Source organism: Dendrobates tinctorius, unplaced genomic scaffold (assembly GCF_039654945.1).
Source record: "Dendrobates tinctorius isolate UK_male_01 unplaced genomic scaffold, ASM3965494v1 ptg000047l, whole genome shotgun sequence".
Taxonomy (NCBI): Eukaryota; Metazoa; Chordata; class Amphibia; order Anura; family Dendrobatidae; genus Dendrobates; species Dendrobates tinctorius.
Window position 1 is genome coordinate 2,450,839 of NW_027361715.1, and position 20,654 is coordinate 2,471,492.

Genomic DNA, 20,654 nt, shown 5'->3' on the forward strand with positions numbered 1-20,654 from the left:
ATGGGAGTGCAGGCAGCTGGGGACCAGTGCGTTAGTAAGTTTGAGCCTTTCCCTGTTGCAGATGCATTTCCTGTTTTCCTGGTCGCCCTTCTGCAGAGCTGCTGCAAGGCAGGGCTTCCATGCTACATAATATTACTTTATGGTAGCCAAAAGAGTATAGAAGAAATCTGGTACCACACTATGTTTGACCAGTGTGACCGACCTGCCAGTTTTCCAAGAGATGCAATAGATCGCTTGGAAAATGCTAGTTTTTAGTGGGATTTCCCGCAGCAGGGAGTTTATTTTTCCATGAATATGGCCATGTGAGGGCTTACTTTTTGCAGGACGAGTTGTACTTTTGGTTTCAGCATGTCGGGTACTCGAAAATGGGAAGAAAATTCCAAGTGCGGTGAAATTGCAAAAAAAAGTGCAATCCCACACTTGTTTTTTTGCTAGGTTCACTAAATGCAAAAAGCGACCTACCATTATGGTTCTCCATGTTATTACGAGTTCATAGACCCCAAACATGTGTAGGTTCTCTTTTATCTAAGTGGTAAAAAAAAATTCCAAAGTTGGCTTTTAAAAAAAAAAAAAAAAAAAAAAAAAGCAATTTTCCGAGACCCCGTAGCATCTTCATTTTTCGTGATCTCGGGTCGGGTGAGGGCTTATTTTTTGCGGGCCGAGCTGACGTTTTTAATGATTCCACAATTGTGCAGATACGTTCTTTTGATCACCCGTTGTTGCATTTTAAGGCAATGTCGCGGCGACCAAAATAACGTAATTCTGGAGTTTTGAATTTTATCCTCGCTACGCCGTTTAGCGATCGGGTTAATGCTTTTTTTTGTTGATCGGGCGATTCTGAACGCGACGATACCCAATATGTGTGATTTTTTTTTCTTTTTTTAAATTTTTTTTAATTGTTTTATTTTGATTGAGGCGAATTGGGGTTGATTTGAACTTTTAGGTTTTTTAATTTTTAATCATTTTTTTTTTTACTTTTTGCATGCTTCAATAGCCTCCATAGGAGGCTAGAAGCATGCAGAACTCGAAAGGCTCTGCTGCATATGGGTGATGAGCAGATTGCCCATATGTAGCAGATTTACTGCATTGCTTTGAGTGATCTGCCTGCAACAAACCATAGAGGTCTCTGAGACCTCTGGTTGTCCTGGCAACGCGTCACCGACCCCTGATCACCTGACGGGGGACGGCGACTAGCTCACTTCTGACCCGGCGGCCGGAAGCTTTAGTTAAATGCCCGCTGTCAGCGCTGGACAGCGGGATTTAACTAGTTAATAGGCGCGGGCAGATGACGATTCTGCCCGCGCCTATTGCGGGCACATGTCAGCTGTTAATAACAGCTGAAATGTCGCAGCTTTGAGGTGGGCTTTCGGGGCTGATATATAGTATTCTATAATGCTGCGGCCATAACACGTATCGGCCAGACGTGTTGACAGGTTCCCTTTAAATGTTTGAATAAATATAGTTGGCTAATGATTAAGTTAATAATTTTATATGACCCCCGAACGCCATCATAAAATTCCAAATGGCCCTTGGAAGAAAAAAACCCTGGTCTATATGGAAGAAGTCAAGCACTCAGCAGCCCCCTAGAGAATGAATGGAATGGTGGTCCAGCATCTGCATTGCCCTCCATGTTCTGCCGATCAGTTCTGGTTTCCATTAGGCTACTTTCACACATCAGTTTTTTGCCGTCAGGCAGGATCCGGCTATTTTTAGAAAAAACTGATCCGGCATAAATTTTGGAGAACTGTAGAAACGGATCTGTTTTTCTGCCGGATCCGTCTAGCAGGTTATATCTGTTTCCTGGGGGCTGGCCAATTGGATCTGAGCATTCGCAGACTTAAAAAAACGGATCCGGTGGCTGGATCCGGCGCCCATAGACTTTCATTGTGGCAAAAAGCCGGAAGCGTCGGATCCGGCGCTTCTGGCTTTTTCGCTGGAGACAAAAAACGTTACAGTAGCTGTTTTTTCCAGACGCCGGAATGAGACAAGCAGCCGGATCCGGCAAAAAAACGGATGAAACGCAATGCCATCCGGCGCTAATGCAAGTCAATGGGGAAAAACTGGATCCGGCATTGCATTTCGCCGGATCCGGTTTTACAAACAAAAGCCGGATCGCGCCTGACGGCGAAAAACTGATGTGTGAAAGAGGCCTTAGTCGGACCTTCGCCAATCAACAAGTGGATAGGTGACGGCTTGTTTTAACCCTACAGACCCTTGTAACTCCTCTGGTGATCTAGTACTGTAGTACGAACAGATCACGATTATTCTCTATCGCTCTACAATGAATGTTTTTGCATTTGAACCGGCGTTCTTCTACCTATGATCTTGATCAACTGCAGATTTATGATAGAAGATGTAGATGTTCCTGGAAAATAAAATTAAATGTGCAGCTTATTCAAAATGGGGAAATTTATGATTTTTTTTTTTTTTTTTTAATCCCCCCCAACTTTTACGATCTACATCCAAAAACCACGTCTTACAAGATTTGGCCTTTTAACTGTTTGCAAAAATCAAGTTTATACTGGACGTGTGTGTGTGTGTATATATATATATATATATATATATATATATATATATATATATCTCTATCTATATATATATATCCTCTGTACTTCTAATATGCTGGATTTGATCACTTCCGAAACAGCTTCTTTTTTTTTTTGTAATTTTATGATCAGTGTCATGGGATTGATGCAATATAGAAATGTGTGATTTGTATGGAGACTATATAAGAATAAAGTTATTTGAATTTAAAGTTTTGGTTTAATTTTTTGGGGAGGGTGAAGTGTGTGAAATAAATTTGGCAGGTATTGAACATGTAAATCCAGTTTTTTGTTAGTCTTGTAGAATGGAAAACTGTAGTCCGTACTTCCAAGGGGTGAGGGTGAAAGCGTTACTCGCTCTCATCTCTCCCGTTGTAACGCTTACACGGTGCCCTCGGGTTTATGCCTCCGGGTCCTGTGGCAGCACATCGGAAATGGCGGTACGTGGCTGGTCTTGATGGTGTCTGAACTAAGCTGCAAGACGAGCTGATTACAGAGATCTGTGTGTACTATCAAATAAAGGAAATCTGTCACAAGGTTTTTTATCTATTTAATCAGAGCCGCATCATCTAGAGCACAAGACCCGGATTCCAGGGATATATCACTTATTAGGCTGTGTAATTTCAATACAATCACTGAAGAACTAGGTCACACATGCAGGCGAGTCCAGCTAATCTGCAACCCCGTCCCCACTACTGATTGGCAGCTTCCTATGTACACTTTCAGCAAGCTGCCAATCGGTGGCGTGGGCGGTCTATGCCCCGGAAGTGTGTCCTGCATGTGAAGACTTCCAGGGCATAGACCGCGCTGGAAAATGCCGGCGCATGCGCAGTACCGCTTATATGCTTCGCCGACAGTTGGGTAAAGCATACTGCGCAGGCGCCAGAGGCCTCTTTGAATGTGCAAGTGCGGCAAACAACGCTATCTGTGATATTCACAGATGAAGATTACGCTCAGCAAGCCAAGGAGGGGGAGGGGGGGGGGGGGGGGGGGAGAAGCCGGGGGGGAAGCCACGCCCATCGGACCGGACTGCGGCGATTTGCATACCTCTTCACCAACATAACAAAGGTATTTTTGCATCAAAGGTGCAGGGTCGGGGGGAATAAAAAAAATCCTAAAAGAATCCTTATGGGACGCACAATAGGGTGATATCTTTACATGATATCACTAAAAAGGGGTGACAGATTCCCTTTAAAACAACGCATTGCACTCAGACCAATGTTTCTCCATGGGGCAGCTCCTATCAGTCGTATATTTCTCGGCTGTATTTTACGGGCCGAGACAATCGCAGCATGCTGTGATTGTCAGCGTATTATGGGCAAAATAAGCCAATGCAAATCTATGGGAGCCAGAAAAATACGGATTACACACGGACCAGACGTGTGACTTGCGAGAAATACGCACCGGTGTCCTTTACCAAAAAGCCAGCAATTCATTTTGCGATATAGTAAAATCACACTGACAGGTTTAATAAAGAAACGAAAGAATAGATATATATATTACTCATGTCATTGAGATATATATAATTCAATTGCCGGCTTCTATGAACTCATTCTAAAACCCGACATGAAATGACACATGGTTTACATACAGTAAACCATTTCATTTAGTTTTTTATATGTGTCTAACTAATATATTAGGGTTTGTGTGTAAAATTTGGGACATGTAGGTGTCAAAGGGGTTAATTAGTTGAAAAAAATTGCGTGGGCTCCTGCAGTAGATTCGCAACCAGAGACAGAAAGCCAGTGAGTGAGGACAGATATTAATAGTCTTGAGAGTGAAAATTGTTTTTGGCTCCCCCCTGGCTACAAAAATCTGCCCCCAGACACCCCAGAAAAGGCGCATCTATAAGATGTGCCTTTTCTGGCACTTAGCCTCTCTATTCCCATTGCCCTGTAGCGGTGGCTAATGGGTTAATAAGAATGGGATAATGTCACCTTGCTATAGGAAGGTGACATTAAGCTGGACTAATAATGGAGAAGGAGTAATTGACACCTATCCAATATTAACCCTAGACTAGTAATGGGTTAAAAAACAGACATTAATTAAAAATTCTTTTAATGAAATAGACACCAAGTTTTTGACCAAATTTATTCATCTGCTAATACATAAACCATGGTCCTGTAAAAAAAAATGAGCGTGGGAAAGTTTTTGATTTTTTTTTTTTATTCCCACGCTCATCAGTTCATCGCAGGTCAGCCAGTGACGTCAGTGAGGCTGCACAGAGTCCCCTAGCTGACCTGAGGTGAACTGATGAGCGTGGGAAAAAAATGCAGAAACTTTTCCACGCTCATTAGTTCATGTCCGGCCAGCCGGGGAGGCTGCGCAGAGATGAATTAATTCATTCTGGAAGTGGTTTACAGTGGGCAGGTCGCATTAGCACTGGTCCTGTTGTAAACCAGATAACCCCTTCTGATGGATTGCAGTGGGGGACCTGACTGACCAGCGGAGAGGTATGTATATTGTTGCTTTTTTGTTTAATTTTTTTTACAGGACCATGGTTTATTTATGGATTAGCAGAGGAATAAATTTGGTCAAAAACTTGGTGTCTTTAATTAAAAATTCTTTTAATGAAATAATGTCTGCTTCTTTTAACCCTTTACTAGTCTAGGGTTAATAATGGAGAGGTGTCTTATTGACACCTCTCCATTATTAATCTGGCTTAATGTCACCTTCCAATAGCAACATTAACCCATTCTTAGTAACCCATTAGCCACCGCTACAGGGCAAGGGGAATAGAGAGGCTAAGTGCCAGAAAAGGTGCATCTTATAGTTTGCCAAGGAAGAATGGGCAAGAATTTCAGTCTCTCGATGTACAAAACTGATAGAGACATACCCCAAGCGACTTGCAGCTGTAATCGCAGCAAAAGGTGGCGCAACAAAGTATTAAGTGAAAGGGGCCGAATAATATTATTGCACGCCCCACTTTTCAGTTTTTGTATTTCCACAAAAATTTAAAATAACCAATAAATTTTGTTCAACTTCACAATTGTGTTCCACTTGTTGTTGATTCTTCACCAAAAATTTACATTTGGTATCTTTATGTTTGAAGCATGATATGTGGGAAAAGGTTGAAAAGTTCCAGTGGGCCGAATACTTTCACAAGGCACTGTATCTGTTCTTTCGTTTGTGTTTTAACCTGTCATTGGCCTCCATTATATGTCCATTTTTGCAAGCCTGCGAGAAAATCTCGGCATACGGATGCTTCCATGCGCAAAAAACGGAGCCCCACCTTGACAATGGATCACTGTTCAGGGAACATTTCTGTGTATTATGACCGTAAAACACGGTCCGTAATTTTATACATTGTGTCTGACTCCAGCTTTAGAGCATTAGCGCTGGCTGTCTGTGCCAGGATCGTGGTTACAGCTGCCGCTTACTTTGCACTGAGCCGTGCCGACGCCATCCGTATGACTGAAAGCCTTGGGATGCCAGGAAAAATAAAGTTAATTTCCTCTCAGTAGAAGGGCTCTCTATGAGGGTGCACTGACTACCTTGGATCCCATGATCGCTATGTGCAGAGAAAGTAAGCAGAAGGAATATTGTTAGCTGCCAGAGGGGGAAGGAGACTGATTCATTTCAGACTAACTCCAGCAACACAGATTAGTGTGGAATGGTGTTTACATGGCATTTGTGACATTACAGATCATGTGATTCCAGGAGGATTCTAATAATCGCATACAAGATTTCTCTCGCGCATCACCCCTACTCTGGAACTCTCTACCACAACATATCAGACTCTCACCTACCATCGAAACCTTCAAAAAGAGCCTGAAGACCCACCTCTTCCGACAAGCCTATAACCTGCAGTAACCACCGATCGACCAAACCGCTGCACGACCAGCTCTACCCTCGCCTACTGTATTATCACCTATCCCTTGAAGATTGTGAGCCCTCGCGGGCAGGGTCCTCTCTCCTCCTGTACCAGTTATGACTTGTATTGTTTAAGATTATTGTACTTGTTTTTATGTATACCCCCCTCACATGTAAAGCGCCATGGAATAAATGGCGCTAGAACAATAAATAATAATAATAATAATAATAATAATAATCATATGAGCTATGAAAAAATGTGCATAGTAAAACACATCAATTAAAAAGGAAACAACAACCACTGTGTAAGGCTACTTTCAGACTTGCGTTATAAGGTGCTGTGCCGTTGCTAAGCTCCGCCCCCTGCCGCCCCTCTTTTTGGTGCCGATGTGCGCCAAATGCAACGTGTTGCATTTTTGTGCGCTCTTTGCAGCGCCAAAAGGGCGCATGCGCTGGCAAAAGCAGACCAGCGCACGGCCAGCGTACCCAACGCTAAATATAGGGTACGCCGGTCGCATGCAGCGTCCTGCGCCCATAAGAGGAGTTGACCGGAGGAGGCGTGGCAGGGGGCGGAGCTTAGCAGCGGCCCTGTGCCTCATAACGCAAGTCTGAAATAGCCTAAGAAGGCCTTAAAGAGAGTCTGTCACCAGATTGTTACCACCTAATCAGACTCCGATTCCAGTGATGTCACTTACTGAGCTGCTTGCTGTAGTTTTCATAAAATCACAGTTTTATCGCCAGAAAAATATCACTAGAGGACTAGTAAACCTGCTGCTGTGTACTCCTCAATATTCATGAGTTCTGTCTAACCCCACCACTGATTGGCAGCTTTCTGCCTATGCACAGTGTACACAAAAGCTGGCAATCAGTGGTGTGAACGGGATTATACATCTCTCAGCATTCAGAGTACTGCTAGATCTGCAATATAGAGAACTGTGATTGTGTCATAATCACCGCAAGCAACCCGGTAAGTGACACATCACTGGAATCAGTCTCTACCCCTACATTAGATGTGGTGGCTAAAAACAGGTCACCGGTTCCCTTTAAAGAGTAAAATTGAATTTACTTTTGTAAAAGTGAGTTTTCTGTCCGTTTGACTCAAGTGTTTTTGTAGCTAAGTGTATTCCCACCAGGGCACCTTGCTGCATTGTATGTTATTATTGTGATGCTTGTTTTCTTGTTGTTAAACCTATAAAAAAACAGAAAAGAAAAAATTGCCGAATAAGAAACCGACTTCAGCCTCCTCCAAAAACCGGTGTGAAAACTTAAGCACGTGAGTGTTTCCACACTTTCTGCTCCAAAGACCCAATGCGAACACACCTTTAACCTGCAAGCAAGCTCCCCACGCAGCTGAACGACAGAACCCAGTGATGGCGCCTAATGGGTTTTTTAAAAGAATTTTCCACGTTTACCTTTTTTTAAAAAAAACTTTCACTTCTTGGGAGTATTTTCTTCTTGTAAAATTGCACCGTTCTCCTTTTTGTGGCAAGGCTTTTTCTAACAGAAAACGCCAAAAAAAAAAATACAAACACTGCACAGAAAAAAAGGCCATACTTAGGTAGAGCAAGGACCACGTGACTGTCACAACTGCTAGAGCGTTTACCGGCCAATCACAGCACAGCTTTCTTGATAGCAGAGTAGTTTAAAAAATAAAAGCAGAGCTGTGATTGGCCGCCTGTCAGCTGTGCTGAATAAGCCCAGACGTGCTGTAGAGCAGTGTACGATTATGAAGACCCTTAAGTGAGTAAAATATAGTGACAAATGCGTTAAAAGCCCCCGCGCGTGCAGGAAACACGGGCGCTCTCACGCACTAACGGCCAGAGGCGATTTTTTTTTTCTGGTTCGCTCCGCCCTATTTCCCTGACGTCGCATGCTCCGCCCACTCTACTTTCCTATTGGTTTAGAGTTTTACAGATTCCTTCGTGCACTTATGGTGGGCGGAGACTAAAACGAGTGAGACTGAGTATGCGCATGCGCAGTAAGGTAACGAGTTAGGGGGAGGGAGGAGCCGCCATTGCTGTGGCCGGTGTGACAGGAACCGAGTTGTGGAGCGCATGGGACCCCCACACGTTAGCGGGCCGTAGCTCCCGGGGGGCTGTGCCGGTATAACCGTGAAGCTTAGCGGCTCCTGCATTGTTTTTACCTTAGTGTTAGTTGGAAGCGGCTGAGGAGGGGGCGGGGGTAGGGAGTGAGAGCGGCGGGGACAGCTAGCAGGGCTGTGGGAGGGAGCGGTGACTGGGGAGCCCTGGAGAAAGGAGGGAAGGCGCGTGCTATTCCCCAGGGCGGAGGGCGAGCGGCACCGACACATCCGGGGCCTCGGTGCGGACCGTTACACCGGGCGGCGGGGCTGTGCAGGTGAGCGGAAGTGGCGGCGGGCATCCCCGGGGCGGGGCGGAGGTGCGCGGAGCCCCAGGCTCCGTTTGATGGATCCGCGGATCGCCTGGTTCCAGCCAGAACAGCTCGGCCCCTCCAACAGCCTGTGGATGCAGATCTGGGAGACGACGCAAGGCCTGCGGAACCTGTACTTCAGCCAGCCCAGCCCGGCCTCGTCCCCCGCGCACAGCGGCTCCTCCACCACCAGCTCCTCCGGCTGTGAGGCCACCATGTACCGGGACAGCGGGCCGGCGGCCGCCCCTGCCCTGCCGGCGGAGCAGGGCGACTTCTTACCGCTGGACACCTCCAGCAGCATCACCCAGCAGCAGCTCGTGAGCCCCGGAGGCTGGAGGAAGGGGCCCGAGCCCAGCAACAAGCGCAAGCGGGACAACAAGGCCAGCACCTTCGGCCTGAACTACAGCCTGCTGCACGCCGGCCCGCCGGGGGGCCACCACAGCGGGACCCCATGGAAGAGCCGCAACTACAGCGACGAGGTGATCGGGTGAGTGACGGCGGAGCAGACACGGGGCACCCTACCCTCGTCCTGTCACCGACCCCACGGGGCACCCTCCTCACACGTCCCAGGTGTCGCCCTACCCTCGTCCTGTCACCGACCCCCCGCGGGGCACACTCCTCACACGTCCCAGGTGTCGCCCTACCCTCGTCCTGTCGCTGACCCCAGGTGTCACCCCTATTCTCCTGTCACCGACCCCGCGGGTCACACTCCTCACACGTCCCAGGTGTCGCCCTACCCTCGTCCTGTCACCGACCCCCCCCGCGGGTCACACTCCTCACACGTCCCAGGTGTCACCCCTATTCTCCTGTCACCGACCCCGCGGGTCACACTCCTCACACGTCCCAGGTGTCGCCCTACCCTCGTCCTGTCACTGACCCCAGGTGTCACCCCTATTCTCCTGTCGCTGACCCCAGGTGTCACCCCTTAGCTGCCTCCTGTCGCTGACCCCAGGTGTCACCCCTTAGCTGCCTCCTGTCGCTGACCCCAGGTGTCACCCCTTAGCTGCCTCCTGTCGCTGACCCCAGGTGTCACCCCTTAGCCGCCTCCTGTCGCTGACTACACGGGTCACCCCCCCCTATTCTCCTGTCGCTGACTACACGGGTCACCCCCCCCCTATTCTCCTGTCGCTGACTACACGGGTCACCCCCCCCCTATTCTCCTGTCGCTGACTACACGGGTCACCCCCCCCCTATTCTCCTGTCGCTGACTACACGGGTCACCCCCCCCCTATTCTCCTGTCGCTGACTACACGGGTCACCCCCCCCCTATTCTCCTGTCGCTGACTACACGGGTCACCCCCCCCTATTCTCCTGTCGCTGACTACACGGGTCACCCCCCCCCTATTCTCCTGTCGCTGACTACACGGGTCACCCCCCCTATTCTCCTGTCGCTGACCCCCTAGTGTTACCTTGTATTTTCCTCAGGTCAGTGGTCTGTACTCCACTTTGCTGCTTCTTTCACTGACTTACATTATGTCCTCCTGTCACTGGCCAGCACTGTAACTGCATATATCACTTCATTCTCCTCCTGTTGGTGACTTAAACTCATTAAATCTCAGTGACCTGTGTTCCACCTCACAGCTGCCTCTTGTCACTGATTTCCACTGTCATACGGTATATTACGGATACTCACTGACTTGCACTGTCATTACATGTCACCTGAACCCTTCCTCCTGTCACTGACCAGCATTGTTCTGTATCTCACCTTCCTCCTGTCCTTCACCCTTGTGTCCTGTCCTGCCAGCCCACTCCTGTTTTCTTCTCTTGTCCTGTCACTGAGCCGCGCAGGAGTCTCTCGCCTGCGTCCTGTCACTGAGCCGCGCAGGAGTCTCTCGCCTGCGTCCTGTCACTGAGCCGCGCAGGAGTCTCTCGCCTGCGTCCTGTCACTGAGCCGCGCAGGAGTCTCTCGCCTGCGTCCTGTCACTGAGCCGCGCAGGAGTCTCTCGCCTGCGTCCTGTCACTGAGCCGCGCAGGAGTCTCTCGCCTGCGTCCTGTCACTGAGCCGCGCAGGAGTCTCTCGCCTGCGTCCTGTCACTGAGCCGCGCAGGAGTCTCTCGCCTGCGTCCTGTCACTGAGCCGCGCAGGAGTCTCTCGCCTGCGTCCTGTCACTGAGCCGCGCAGGAGTCTCTCGCCTGCGTCCTGTCACTGAGCCGCGCAGGAGTCTCTCGCCTGCGTCCTGTCACTGAGCCGTTAAGTTGTCCATTGACCCTATCTCATTTATCTCTCTGCTCTCTATATCATTCCTGCATCTTAAGACCTAAATACTGCATACTTTGCTATGGATACCAGTGCTTTATGCCGCGTTGATCTTACATCGGCACTATACATGCTCCTACACCCCGAACCTTCCAATGTTGAGCTTAGGCTATGTGCACATGTAGATTTAGGTCCTGTAGATTTGGAAAAATCCGCAGGTAAATTCTCAGGTCAAAAGAGAATGGAGAAGGTGTGAAACCGCTGCGGAATCCGCACAAAGAATTGACATGCTGCGGATTTGAACCCGCGGAAAAATCTGCAGCATGTGCACAGCGTTTTTCAGTTTATCATTGAAAACAATGGTACTGTACAACGCAGCTAAATCTGCTGCGGACCCGCAGAGCCTGAAACACTGCGAATCCGCAGCAGAATCCGCACCGTGTGCACATAGCCTTACATTAAGTCGTTGCTGTCTGGATCTGCACATCTAGACCTGAAATCCAGATCTCCTCTCTCCAGATCTCCATACTGTATGTCAGGCACACAGCGTATTGCACCTCTTTCTGTCTGCAGCCTCTTGTGTTGTTTTCTATGTATATTTGATCCATTTGTTTATAGCTCATTATAATTTGGACGTCAAACGCAAACTGCTGTAGCACAGGTAAACTAGGTGCCGTCCCTGAGGAGACACCCCAGCAAAGTGTGGCGGCTGCGGCAATCGCCTCGTGACCCTGATTTATTTATTTATTTTTTTTGGAAGAAATCATGATCAGCGAGTTGCTGCGTCAGAGTTGTTGTAGCTCACAGCAGCCACTTTGAATGAGGGCTGTTTGCTTCGGCCATTGGCTGTAATGAAGATGTTTTGGCTTGTGGAGGGAGGCCTATATAAAGCATATAGGTCTTATGTGTATGGACTTAAACCATCGATTAAGTCCTAACATTACTTGCATCTAGAGCAGCACGTGGAAAAGCGACATCTGGGAAGATCATATATGGCAGAATGATTGTGCAAAATCCACATGTTCTGCTGTGGATTGTACTGTAAATTTTCCACAGATTTCTCCACTAGATACAGTAGATGTAAATCCATGATATTAAGGATCGGGGATCTGTTACCAAGTTTTCGCTGCCCTATTTGCGAGCAGCGGTAAGGTAGGGGCAGAGCCCCTGATTATGGTGATGTACGAATTATTGCACTGCTTCAGGCTTAATGCAATCCTTGCAGATCTAGCAGTTCCCTGAATACTGAGCTCTGTATAACCCCAACCCACTCCACTGATTGGCAGCTTCTGTGTACACTGTGCGTAGGCAGAAAGCTTTCAATCAGTGGTGGGGGTGTGGTTGCACTGGAAGGCAGAAGGTTGACGTGGCCTCTAGTGATAATCGACTGTAGACCGTGATTTCTTCAAATCTACAGCAAACAGCCCAGTAAGTGACATATTGCTGGAATCCAGGTCCCGGGTGAGGCAACTGCTGACACTTTCAAATCAGAAGGAATTTGTCTGAGGGGATGAAATTTAGTAAAACCGATTATGGTATGTTTTGTACAGTAATCCCTGTGGAGCGTGAGCTCTGTAAGGTTCTATACTATCGCCACGCCAGTAGTGAGGAATCTGCATAGTAAGTGTCCATCGGATCATATGCATCCCTCAAATGCTATATAGCCAAGGAAAAAAGTCTAAGTCACCTTGTGCTGGAGGCAGATGTCTAGAAATACTCTCCATATGTGCCTCAGTCGGAAGGGATAAACTGCGCGAATGCAGCCTTCCGGGCAAGGAAAAAGATTTCCAGAATTGTAATAAATTATGTTGCGATTCGAAGAGTTAGCTGTGACACACTGGATTGTACTGCAGTCAGTGGCATTTTTTTCAGATCAGACTGCGATAAACGTTTTAAAGATTATCCGCCAATAGCTGCTTTATCTGATACTTGCTTCAGACTTTCATTTCTGTAGATATTGCTGGACTGTGGACTTTGTAGCTGTGTGAACAGGAGCCAAGCGAGCCAAAGTTGTCACAACTATTCCAGAAGCCAGGGATAAGTTTCTATCAAGCAAGCAGTCTGCCTCCAATTTCACATGACGCCCGCTATAAAAACGCTGTCGTGATTATGGGATTGCTCGCCATGATGGGGTTGTTCATTGTCAGTGGAAGGGGAACTCCAGTATATAGAGCCGGGTTTAAAATGGGTTGTCTTTCAGAAATGTCCCCTATCCAGTATTGGGACACAGTCATAACAGTGGGATGTCCCCGACACCATGCTCCCCTTGTAAGTGAGCTGTGATCATAAATCTGCTTCTGTCCATTTGATACATGGAAGGTCATTCACCTGAATGGTCGCTGTAGAATACTGCATTTGCCCTACAGTGAACGGTGGTGTTTCTCTCTGCAAAAATAAATGGGTGTCGGAAATTTTTTTTTTTTTTTTTTTTTTTTTTACAGATGCATCCTAAAAAGCTAAACATGGGTTAAACAGATACCTGTGAGAAATAACATACAGCAGCACCCATCATCGCCAGGCCAAAATAGTATGGAAATGGGATAGTCCCCATAGTGGAATAGTGTTGCATTAGGGTTACAGGAGGAACAAGGAGAGGCACAATAATACTCTGGTTCCCCCTGCTCTTTTTTTATTGTGTCTTTATGGAGATCTTTAGCATGTAACGTATATTGTGCGTTTTCCTAAGTATAGGGAAAAATCAGTGTGGGTCCAGCCTAATACAAAGATCATCTGAGAAGAGGCTAATTGCAAGTCTTTCACTGAAGGTATTCTCAAGTTTGGAAGGTGTCCTCTAACCGTGGGATAGCGGGTAACTTCCCAATAGCTGGGGGTCTGACTGCTTTGGACCCCATCATTCGTGAGAATCGGGGCTGTAATGGGACTGCTGTAGACACCAGAGCACAGCACTTACATAAGAATGAATGGAGCAACAGCCGTGTGTGTGATCGACCACCGCTCCACTCACACTGGGTGCTTCAAGCATCCATTTAACCTATACCTTATGATTTTCCAAACTGCGAATATACATTTAAAAACCTATATTCTGGAGCCTCTTATAACTTTTGATTGATCAAATAAGAATAGTACACTGTCCAGGCAGTCACTGTTGGCCATGGCAGATAAAAGCTTTTATATTTGTTAAAAAAAAAATTACTCGCCCTCTTCAGGTTTGATACCCCCTCTCAAGTAGGTTACGCGTGTGACACCTCTTAATGATGAGCGGTGTGCTCATGTCAGATGGCTTCTCATCCTCTGGATTTAGACCAGAGTTTTATTCACCTTTGCAGCAAACAGATCTTCTAAAGGGATAGTTGAGGTACGTCGTATTTTATAATTTGTGCAGTTCCTGGAGACCCCTGTGGGGAATGCTGTATGGGCCGCCTAGCCCTTCTGTTGTCAGTCCTCGATTACAGATTATTCCGGTCATTAATATGCAGTGAAGGTCACGTCATGAGGTGTAAGTAGGAGGCAGCAGATGCACTGCACATCATGGACTAATTTTACAGTCTTGCACCTGAATAGCTGACATCATGCTTGTGCTGCAGGGCAAAGGTTTGCCACCATGACATGACCAGTGTTTGCTAATCTTGCTGTTAGGAGCTGTATATTTCCCTTTCTGTGGCATACCCGAATAGTATAGTACTGATGGCATTTCTGTCTGGTAGCAATTGGTATAATACCTACTTCTCCCTGTCTTGCAGAGAGTGAGCACTTTCTCGCATGTCAGTTTTAGTAAAAATGCAAACAAAATATTGTGCGCGCCATAATTTATCACTTTTTGTTGCCTTCTTACCTTTCTGATGCTCCTCTGTCCTCCAGGAAATGTGTGAATACTTTCACAGTTTCTTGTCATTTGAAGTCTAAAGCACACTGCGATATCGCTAGCAATATCGCTGTAAAGTCACCGATTTTGTGACGTTGCAGCGATATTGCTAGCGATATCGCTGCATGTGATACCTCCGACCGGCTCCCCCGCTGGTTATTGCTGATCGCGCGAGAAGCTCCTGGACCATTCCTCGTCGGTCACTTCCTGCGGCGCTTCCTGTGGCGCCGACGCGTGGAGCCGGGCGGGATGACGCAGGATCGCCGCATCTGACAGGTAAGTAGCGATCCCCGTCCCCAGCGATGTCGCTGGTGAGATCTGCCTGTGTGGCAGCTCACTAGCGACCACCTAGCGATGCACCAGCGATCCTGACTGCATCATATCGCTGGTCGGGATTGCTGGTGCATCGCTAGGTGTAACGGTACCCTAAGAGGTTAATTAGAGAGTCATTTTTGTGTGAACTGCAGGGATCCTAACCTCTCTGTTACCATCCCAAGAACTGGCACCTTTACAACATTACTATGGTCCTGACACATACCATTGGTAGGGTTGCTACAGAAGTTATAGGACCCATAGAGCCTAAGTGTTTTTGGAGTGGTCTAGTCAAATCCCAGACCTTAATCCAATGGAGAATCTGTGGTCCGACTTGAAGATCGCTGTTCCCCAGAGGAAACATCTAATGTGAAGAAACTGGAGTAGTTTTCCCTAGAGGAATGGGCAAAAATCCCAGCGGCAAAATGTGGCAAGCTTATAAAGACTTATCCAAAAGGGACTCGCAGCTGTACTTCCTGCAAAAGGAGGCTCTACATAGTATTGACTTTAGGGGGTGAATAGTTATGCACACTGAAGTTTTCAGTTATTCTGTCCTATTTGGCATTTGCTTCCCAATAAAAAGAAAACCAAATGTTCACAGTTGTATGCATGTTCTATATATGAACTGATGCAAACCTTCAAAAACACTGAAATTCCTGATTTTGTGAGTTGGCTAAACACAAAAAAATGGCAAAAGGGTGAATACTTTTGCAAGGTATGGGGGGGTGTATGATATAACCCCTTTCTGTCATGTGACGTACTATCCCGTCTATGTGCCCTGGGACTTAATTCCCAGTGACGGGATAGTATGTCATGGTGAGCGCCGCTGATCGCGGCCGGGTGTCAGCTGATTATCACAGCTGACACCAGGCACAATGTGTCAGGGGCGGTCACGGACCGCCCCGACACGTTAACCCCTTGCGCACCGCGATCAAACACGATTTTAAAAAAATCGCTAAATTTAAAAAAAAAAAATATTCCCTAATTCATTTTTTGGAAATAAAAAAAACAAAAGTACACATTTGGTATCGCCGCGTCCATAATGACCCGCCCTATAAAACTGTCCCATTAGTTTAACCCCTTTAACGAACCCCTTAAAAAATAAAAACGAAGCAGAAAATGATTTATCATACCGCCGAACAAAGTGCAATAACGCGAGATCAAAAAGACGCATATAAATATCCATGGTGCCGCTGCAAGCGTCATCTTGTCCCGCAAAAAGCGAGCCGCCATACAGCGTCATCAGTGAAAAAATAAAAAGTTATAGCTCGCAGAATAAAGCGATGCAAAAATAATTTTTTATATAAAATTGTTTTCATTGCATAAAAGCACCAAAACATAAAAAAAGACCTAAATGAGGTATCGCTGTAACTGTACTGACCCGAAGAATAAAACCGCTTTATCAATTTTACCGCACGCGGAACGGTGTAAGTGCACCCCCCAAAAGAAATTCATGAAACGCTGGTTTTTGTTCGTTCTGCGTCCCAAAACTCGGAATAAAAACGATCAGAAGATGTCACGTGCCCGAAAATGATACCAATAAAAACGTCAACTCATCCCGCAAAAAATAAGACCTCACATGACTTAGTGGGTCAAAATATGGAAAAATTATAGCTCAATATGTGGTGATACAAAAACTATTTTTACAATAAAGTGTCTTTTAGTGTATGACAGCTGCCAAACATAAAAACCGCCATAAATAGTAAATCAAACCCCCCGTTATCACCCCCTTAGTTAGGGAAAAATAATAAATTAAAAAAAGTGTTAATTTCCATTTTCGGGTTAGGGCTGTGTTGGGGTTAGGGCTAGGGTTAGGGCTGAGTTTAGGGTTAGGGGTGTGTTGGGGTTAGGGTTGGAGTTAGAATTCGGAGTTTCCACTGTTTGGGCACATCAGGTGCTCTCCAAATGCAACATGGCGTCTGATCTCAATTCTAGCCAATTCTGCGTTGAAAAAGTCAAATGGTGGTCCTTCCCTTCCAAGCTCTGCCATGCGCCCAAACAGTGGTTTACCCCCACATATGGGGTATCGGCCTACTCAGGACAAATTGCAAAACAACTTTTGGGGTCCTATTTCTCCTGTTACCCTTAGGAAAATAAAAAATTGGGGGCAAAAATATAATTTTTGTGGGAAAAAGATGATTTTTTTGTATTCACGCCTGTGCGTTAGAAACTTCCGTGAAGCCCTTGGGGGTTCAAAGTGCTCACCACACATCTAGATAAGTTCCTTAGGGGGTCTAGTTTCCAAAATGGGGTCATTTGTGGGGGGTTTCCACTATTTAGGTACATTAGGGGCTCTCCAAATGCAACATGACACCCGCAGACCATTCCATCAAAGTCTGCATTCCAAAACGTCACTACTTCCCTTCCGAGCCCTGACGTGTGCCCATATAGTAGTTTTCTCCCACATATGGGGTATGAGCATACTCAGGACAAATTGGATAACATCTTTTGGGGTCCAATTTCTCTGGGTACCTTTTGGGAAAATAAAAAAAATTGGTGACTAAAAGATCATGTTTGTGGAAAAAATACGATTTTTTTTATTTTCACGCCCAGGCGTTATAAACTTCTGTGAAGCACGGGGGGGTTCAAAGTTCTGACCACACATCTACATAAGTTCCTTGGGGGGTCTAGTTTCCAAAATGGTGTCATTTGTTGGGGGTTTCCACTGTTTTGGTACATCAGGGGCTTTCGAAACACGACATGGTGTCCGATCTCAATTCCAGCCAAAAACGTCAAGGCGCTGCTTCCCTTCCGATCTCTGCCATGCACCCAAATAGTGGTTTACCCCCACATGTGGGGTATCAGCGTACTCAGGACAAATTGCACAATAACTTTTAGGGTCCTGTTACCCTTGAAAAAAAAAAAAATTGGGGGTGAAAAGATCATTTTTGTGGAAAAAATGTTTGTTTTTTTTTTTTTTTTTTATTGTACCACTGTACGCTATAAACTTCTGTGAAGCCTTTGTGGGTTCAAAGTTCTCACCACATATCTAGATAAGTTCCTTGGGGGGGTCTAGTTTCCAAAATGGGGTCACTTGTGGGGGGTTTCCACTGTTTAGGTACATCAGGGGCTCTCCAAACGTGACATGGCGTCCGATCTGAATTCCAGCCAATTTTGCATTGAAAAAGTCAAACGGCGCTCCTTCCATTCTGAGCTCTGCCATGCGCCGAAACAGTGGTTCCCCCCCACATATCAGGTATCGGAGTACTCAGGACAAATTGCACAATAACTTCTCCTGTTACCCTTGGTAAAATAAAAAATTGAACCTGAAGTATTTTTTTTGTGAAAAAAAGTTAAATGTTCATTTGTTTGTTTTTTTTAAATATTCAAAAAATTCCTGTGACGCACCTGAAGGGTTAATAAACTTTTTGAATGTGGTTTTGAGCATCTTAAGAGGTGCAGTTTTTAGAATAGTGTCACTTTTGGGTATTTTCTATCATATAGACCCCTCAAAGTGGCTTCAAATGTGATGTGGTCCGTAAAAATAAAATGGTGTTATAAAAATGAGAAATCGATGGTCAACTTTTAACCCTTAACTTCCTAACAAAAAACAATTTAGGTTCTAAAATTGTGCTGATGTAAAGTAAACATGTCGGAAATGTTACTTAAGTTTTGTGTGCTGTATCTCTGTGATTTAAGGGCATAAAAATTCAAAGTTGGAAAATTGCAAAATTTTCGCCAAATTTCCGTTTTTTTCACAAATAACCAAGTTATTTGAATGAAATTTTACCACTAACATGAAATACAATATGTCACAAGAAAACAATGTCAGAATCACCGGGATCCATGGAAGCGTTTCAGAGTTATTAGGCTGGTTTCACACTTGCGTTTTTTTTTGCGCTGTTTTTTAGCGCAAAAAAAACCATGCGTTTTTTTGCCCATGCTTTAACATGGGTGCGCATACACATGCGTTTGTACGCGCATGCGTTTTTTTGTAGTGTGCTTTTGGGCGCGTCAAATGCATCCTGTTGCATTTTTTTGTGCGTCCGACTTGTTCCAAAAAAATGCATGCGCACGCAATGCGTTTTTGTTTACAGCAAAACACCCATTATAGTCTATGGGTGCGCAGTGTAATGCACACGTATGCGCAAAGAACGCATCAAAACCCACAAAAAAATGCACACAAACGCATGATGCGTTTTTTTTCATGCGTTTGTGTGCGCAAAAAACGCACAGCAAAAAATTGTAAGTGTGAAAGTAGCCTTACCTCATAAAGGGACAGTAGTCAGAATTGTAAAAATTGGCCCGGTCATGAACGTGCAAACCACCCCCAAGGGTGGTTTAGGGGTTAATCCTGATGTAATTGCATTTTTAAACTGACCCAATTCTTGATGAAGTGAAATAATTCAGATATAAATAGCTGTTCTTGAACAAGACTCTAGTGCAAGGGATTTTCCAGCCGTAAAGGGAGCCTGTTGTCAGGAAAACGCTATTAACCTGCCCATTGCCCGCACTTAGCCGAACACTGAAGAAAATTCACTTTATTCCCCCAGCAGTGTCACTGGGTCTGCGCTGGTGGAAATACTGAGCTGTGGAAGTACCTGCGCCCCTGGCCCTGACTGACACTCGCTCTGCATAAGAATAAGTCTGCAGTTTTTCTGTGGCTGCAGACTGCTGTGTCATGCACACATTTCCCTGTATTCCCCATGCAAATGGGTTGTCATATGATTGAAGGTGTGCGATTTACAAAATTTTGGTCATGTGGTGACTAGCCTCTTCTATTGAGAAAAGCTGGAAGAGATCCAGATGTGACTAGTCTGCATGTGTCCAAATTTGCCAATTGGGCATATGTGGTCTTGTGATTGCCTACCCACATGGGGAATACAGTGGATTCATGAGTGTGCCCACCACAGCAGCAATCTGACCGCTGACTTTTCTTCTTACACTAGAAAACCCATTTGAACAGATCTGCAAATTTGTTGCCAGTCGGGGTATAATATTGGATAGCGTGTTATACTTTTTCCTTTTTGGTCACCAGTAATAATCCTAAGCAATGGTTGGCTAGTGTATTTTCCATAAATGTGGGCACAAAAAATATTGAATATGCCCTTCTATAAAACCAGGGTAATAAGGTAGTGCCCATGTCTAATTCCCGCTCATTAGGTAAGGGATGTAATCCTTCAGCAGCCTACAATCCGTGGGTTGTACAACCTGCGAGCTAAGGAAGCTCTGCTAAGAGACTTTATCAGGGATTTCTAATCCTACTACTAAAAATGTATTAGGTTTTTCCATTGTTTTGTCCATCACATTGGGGATGTGACCGGATTAACAATGAACTGTATTGAAATGGGTTGCAAAAAAAAAATCTGAGTCAGGGTAGTAAGGTGTTCTGGGTATTAACCCTTCCTATGTTCCCCTTTAAAGGCTTAATCTAAGAAACGACGGTGTAGGTATATCTATCGCTTGCTCCTTTTCTACATGCATAAGCTGATGGCACGTTCACTTTATACATTGCTTTTAACTTGTTGTACATAGTGAGATTTGTAGTGTTCGGCACTCTAAAGGCCCCGTTACACATAACGATGTCCCAGCGATCCCACCAACGATCCGACATGGATGGGATCGCTGGGACATCGTTA

General features: G+C 45.7%; 1 protein-coding gene across 2 annotated transcripts in view; it reads left to right on the forward strand.

Annotated features, from left to right (window-relative positions):
• The first annotated feature begins 8,345 nt into the window (after nucleotides 1–8,345).
• The window catches only part of TENT4B (terminal nucleotidyltransferase 4B), a 55,708-nt gene continuing 43,399 nt past the window's right edge, over nucleotides 8,346–20,654 (forward strand). For both annotated transcript variants that reach the window (XM_073576170.1, XM_073576171.1), the window contains exon 1: nucleotides 8,346–9,231. In XM_073576170.1, coding sequence (XP_073432271.1) covers nucleotides 8,780–9,231 — 452 coding nt within the window. In that variant the 5' untranslated portion in view covers nucleotides 8,346–8,779. The remainder of the gene's footprint in view (nucleotides 9,232–20,654) is intronic.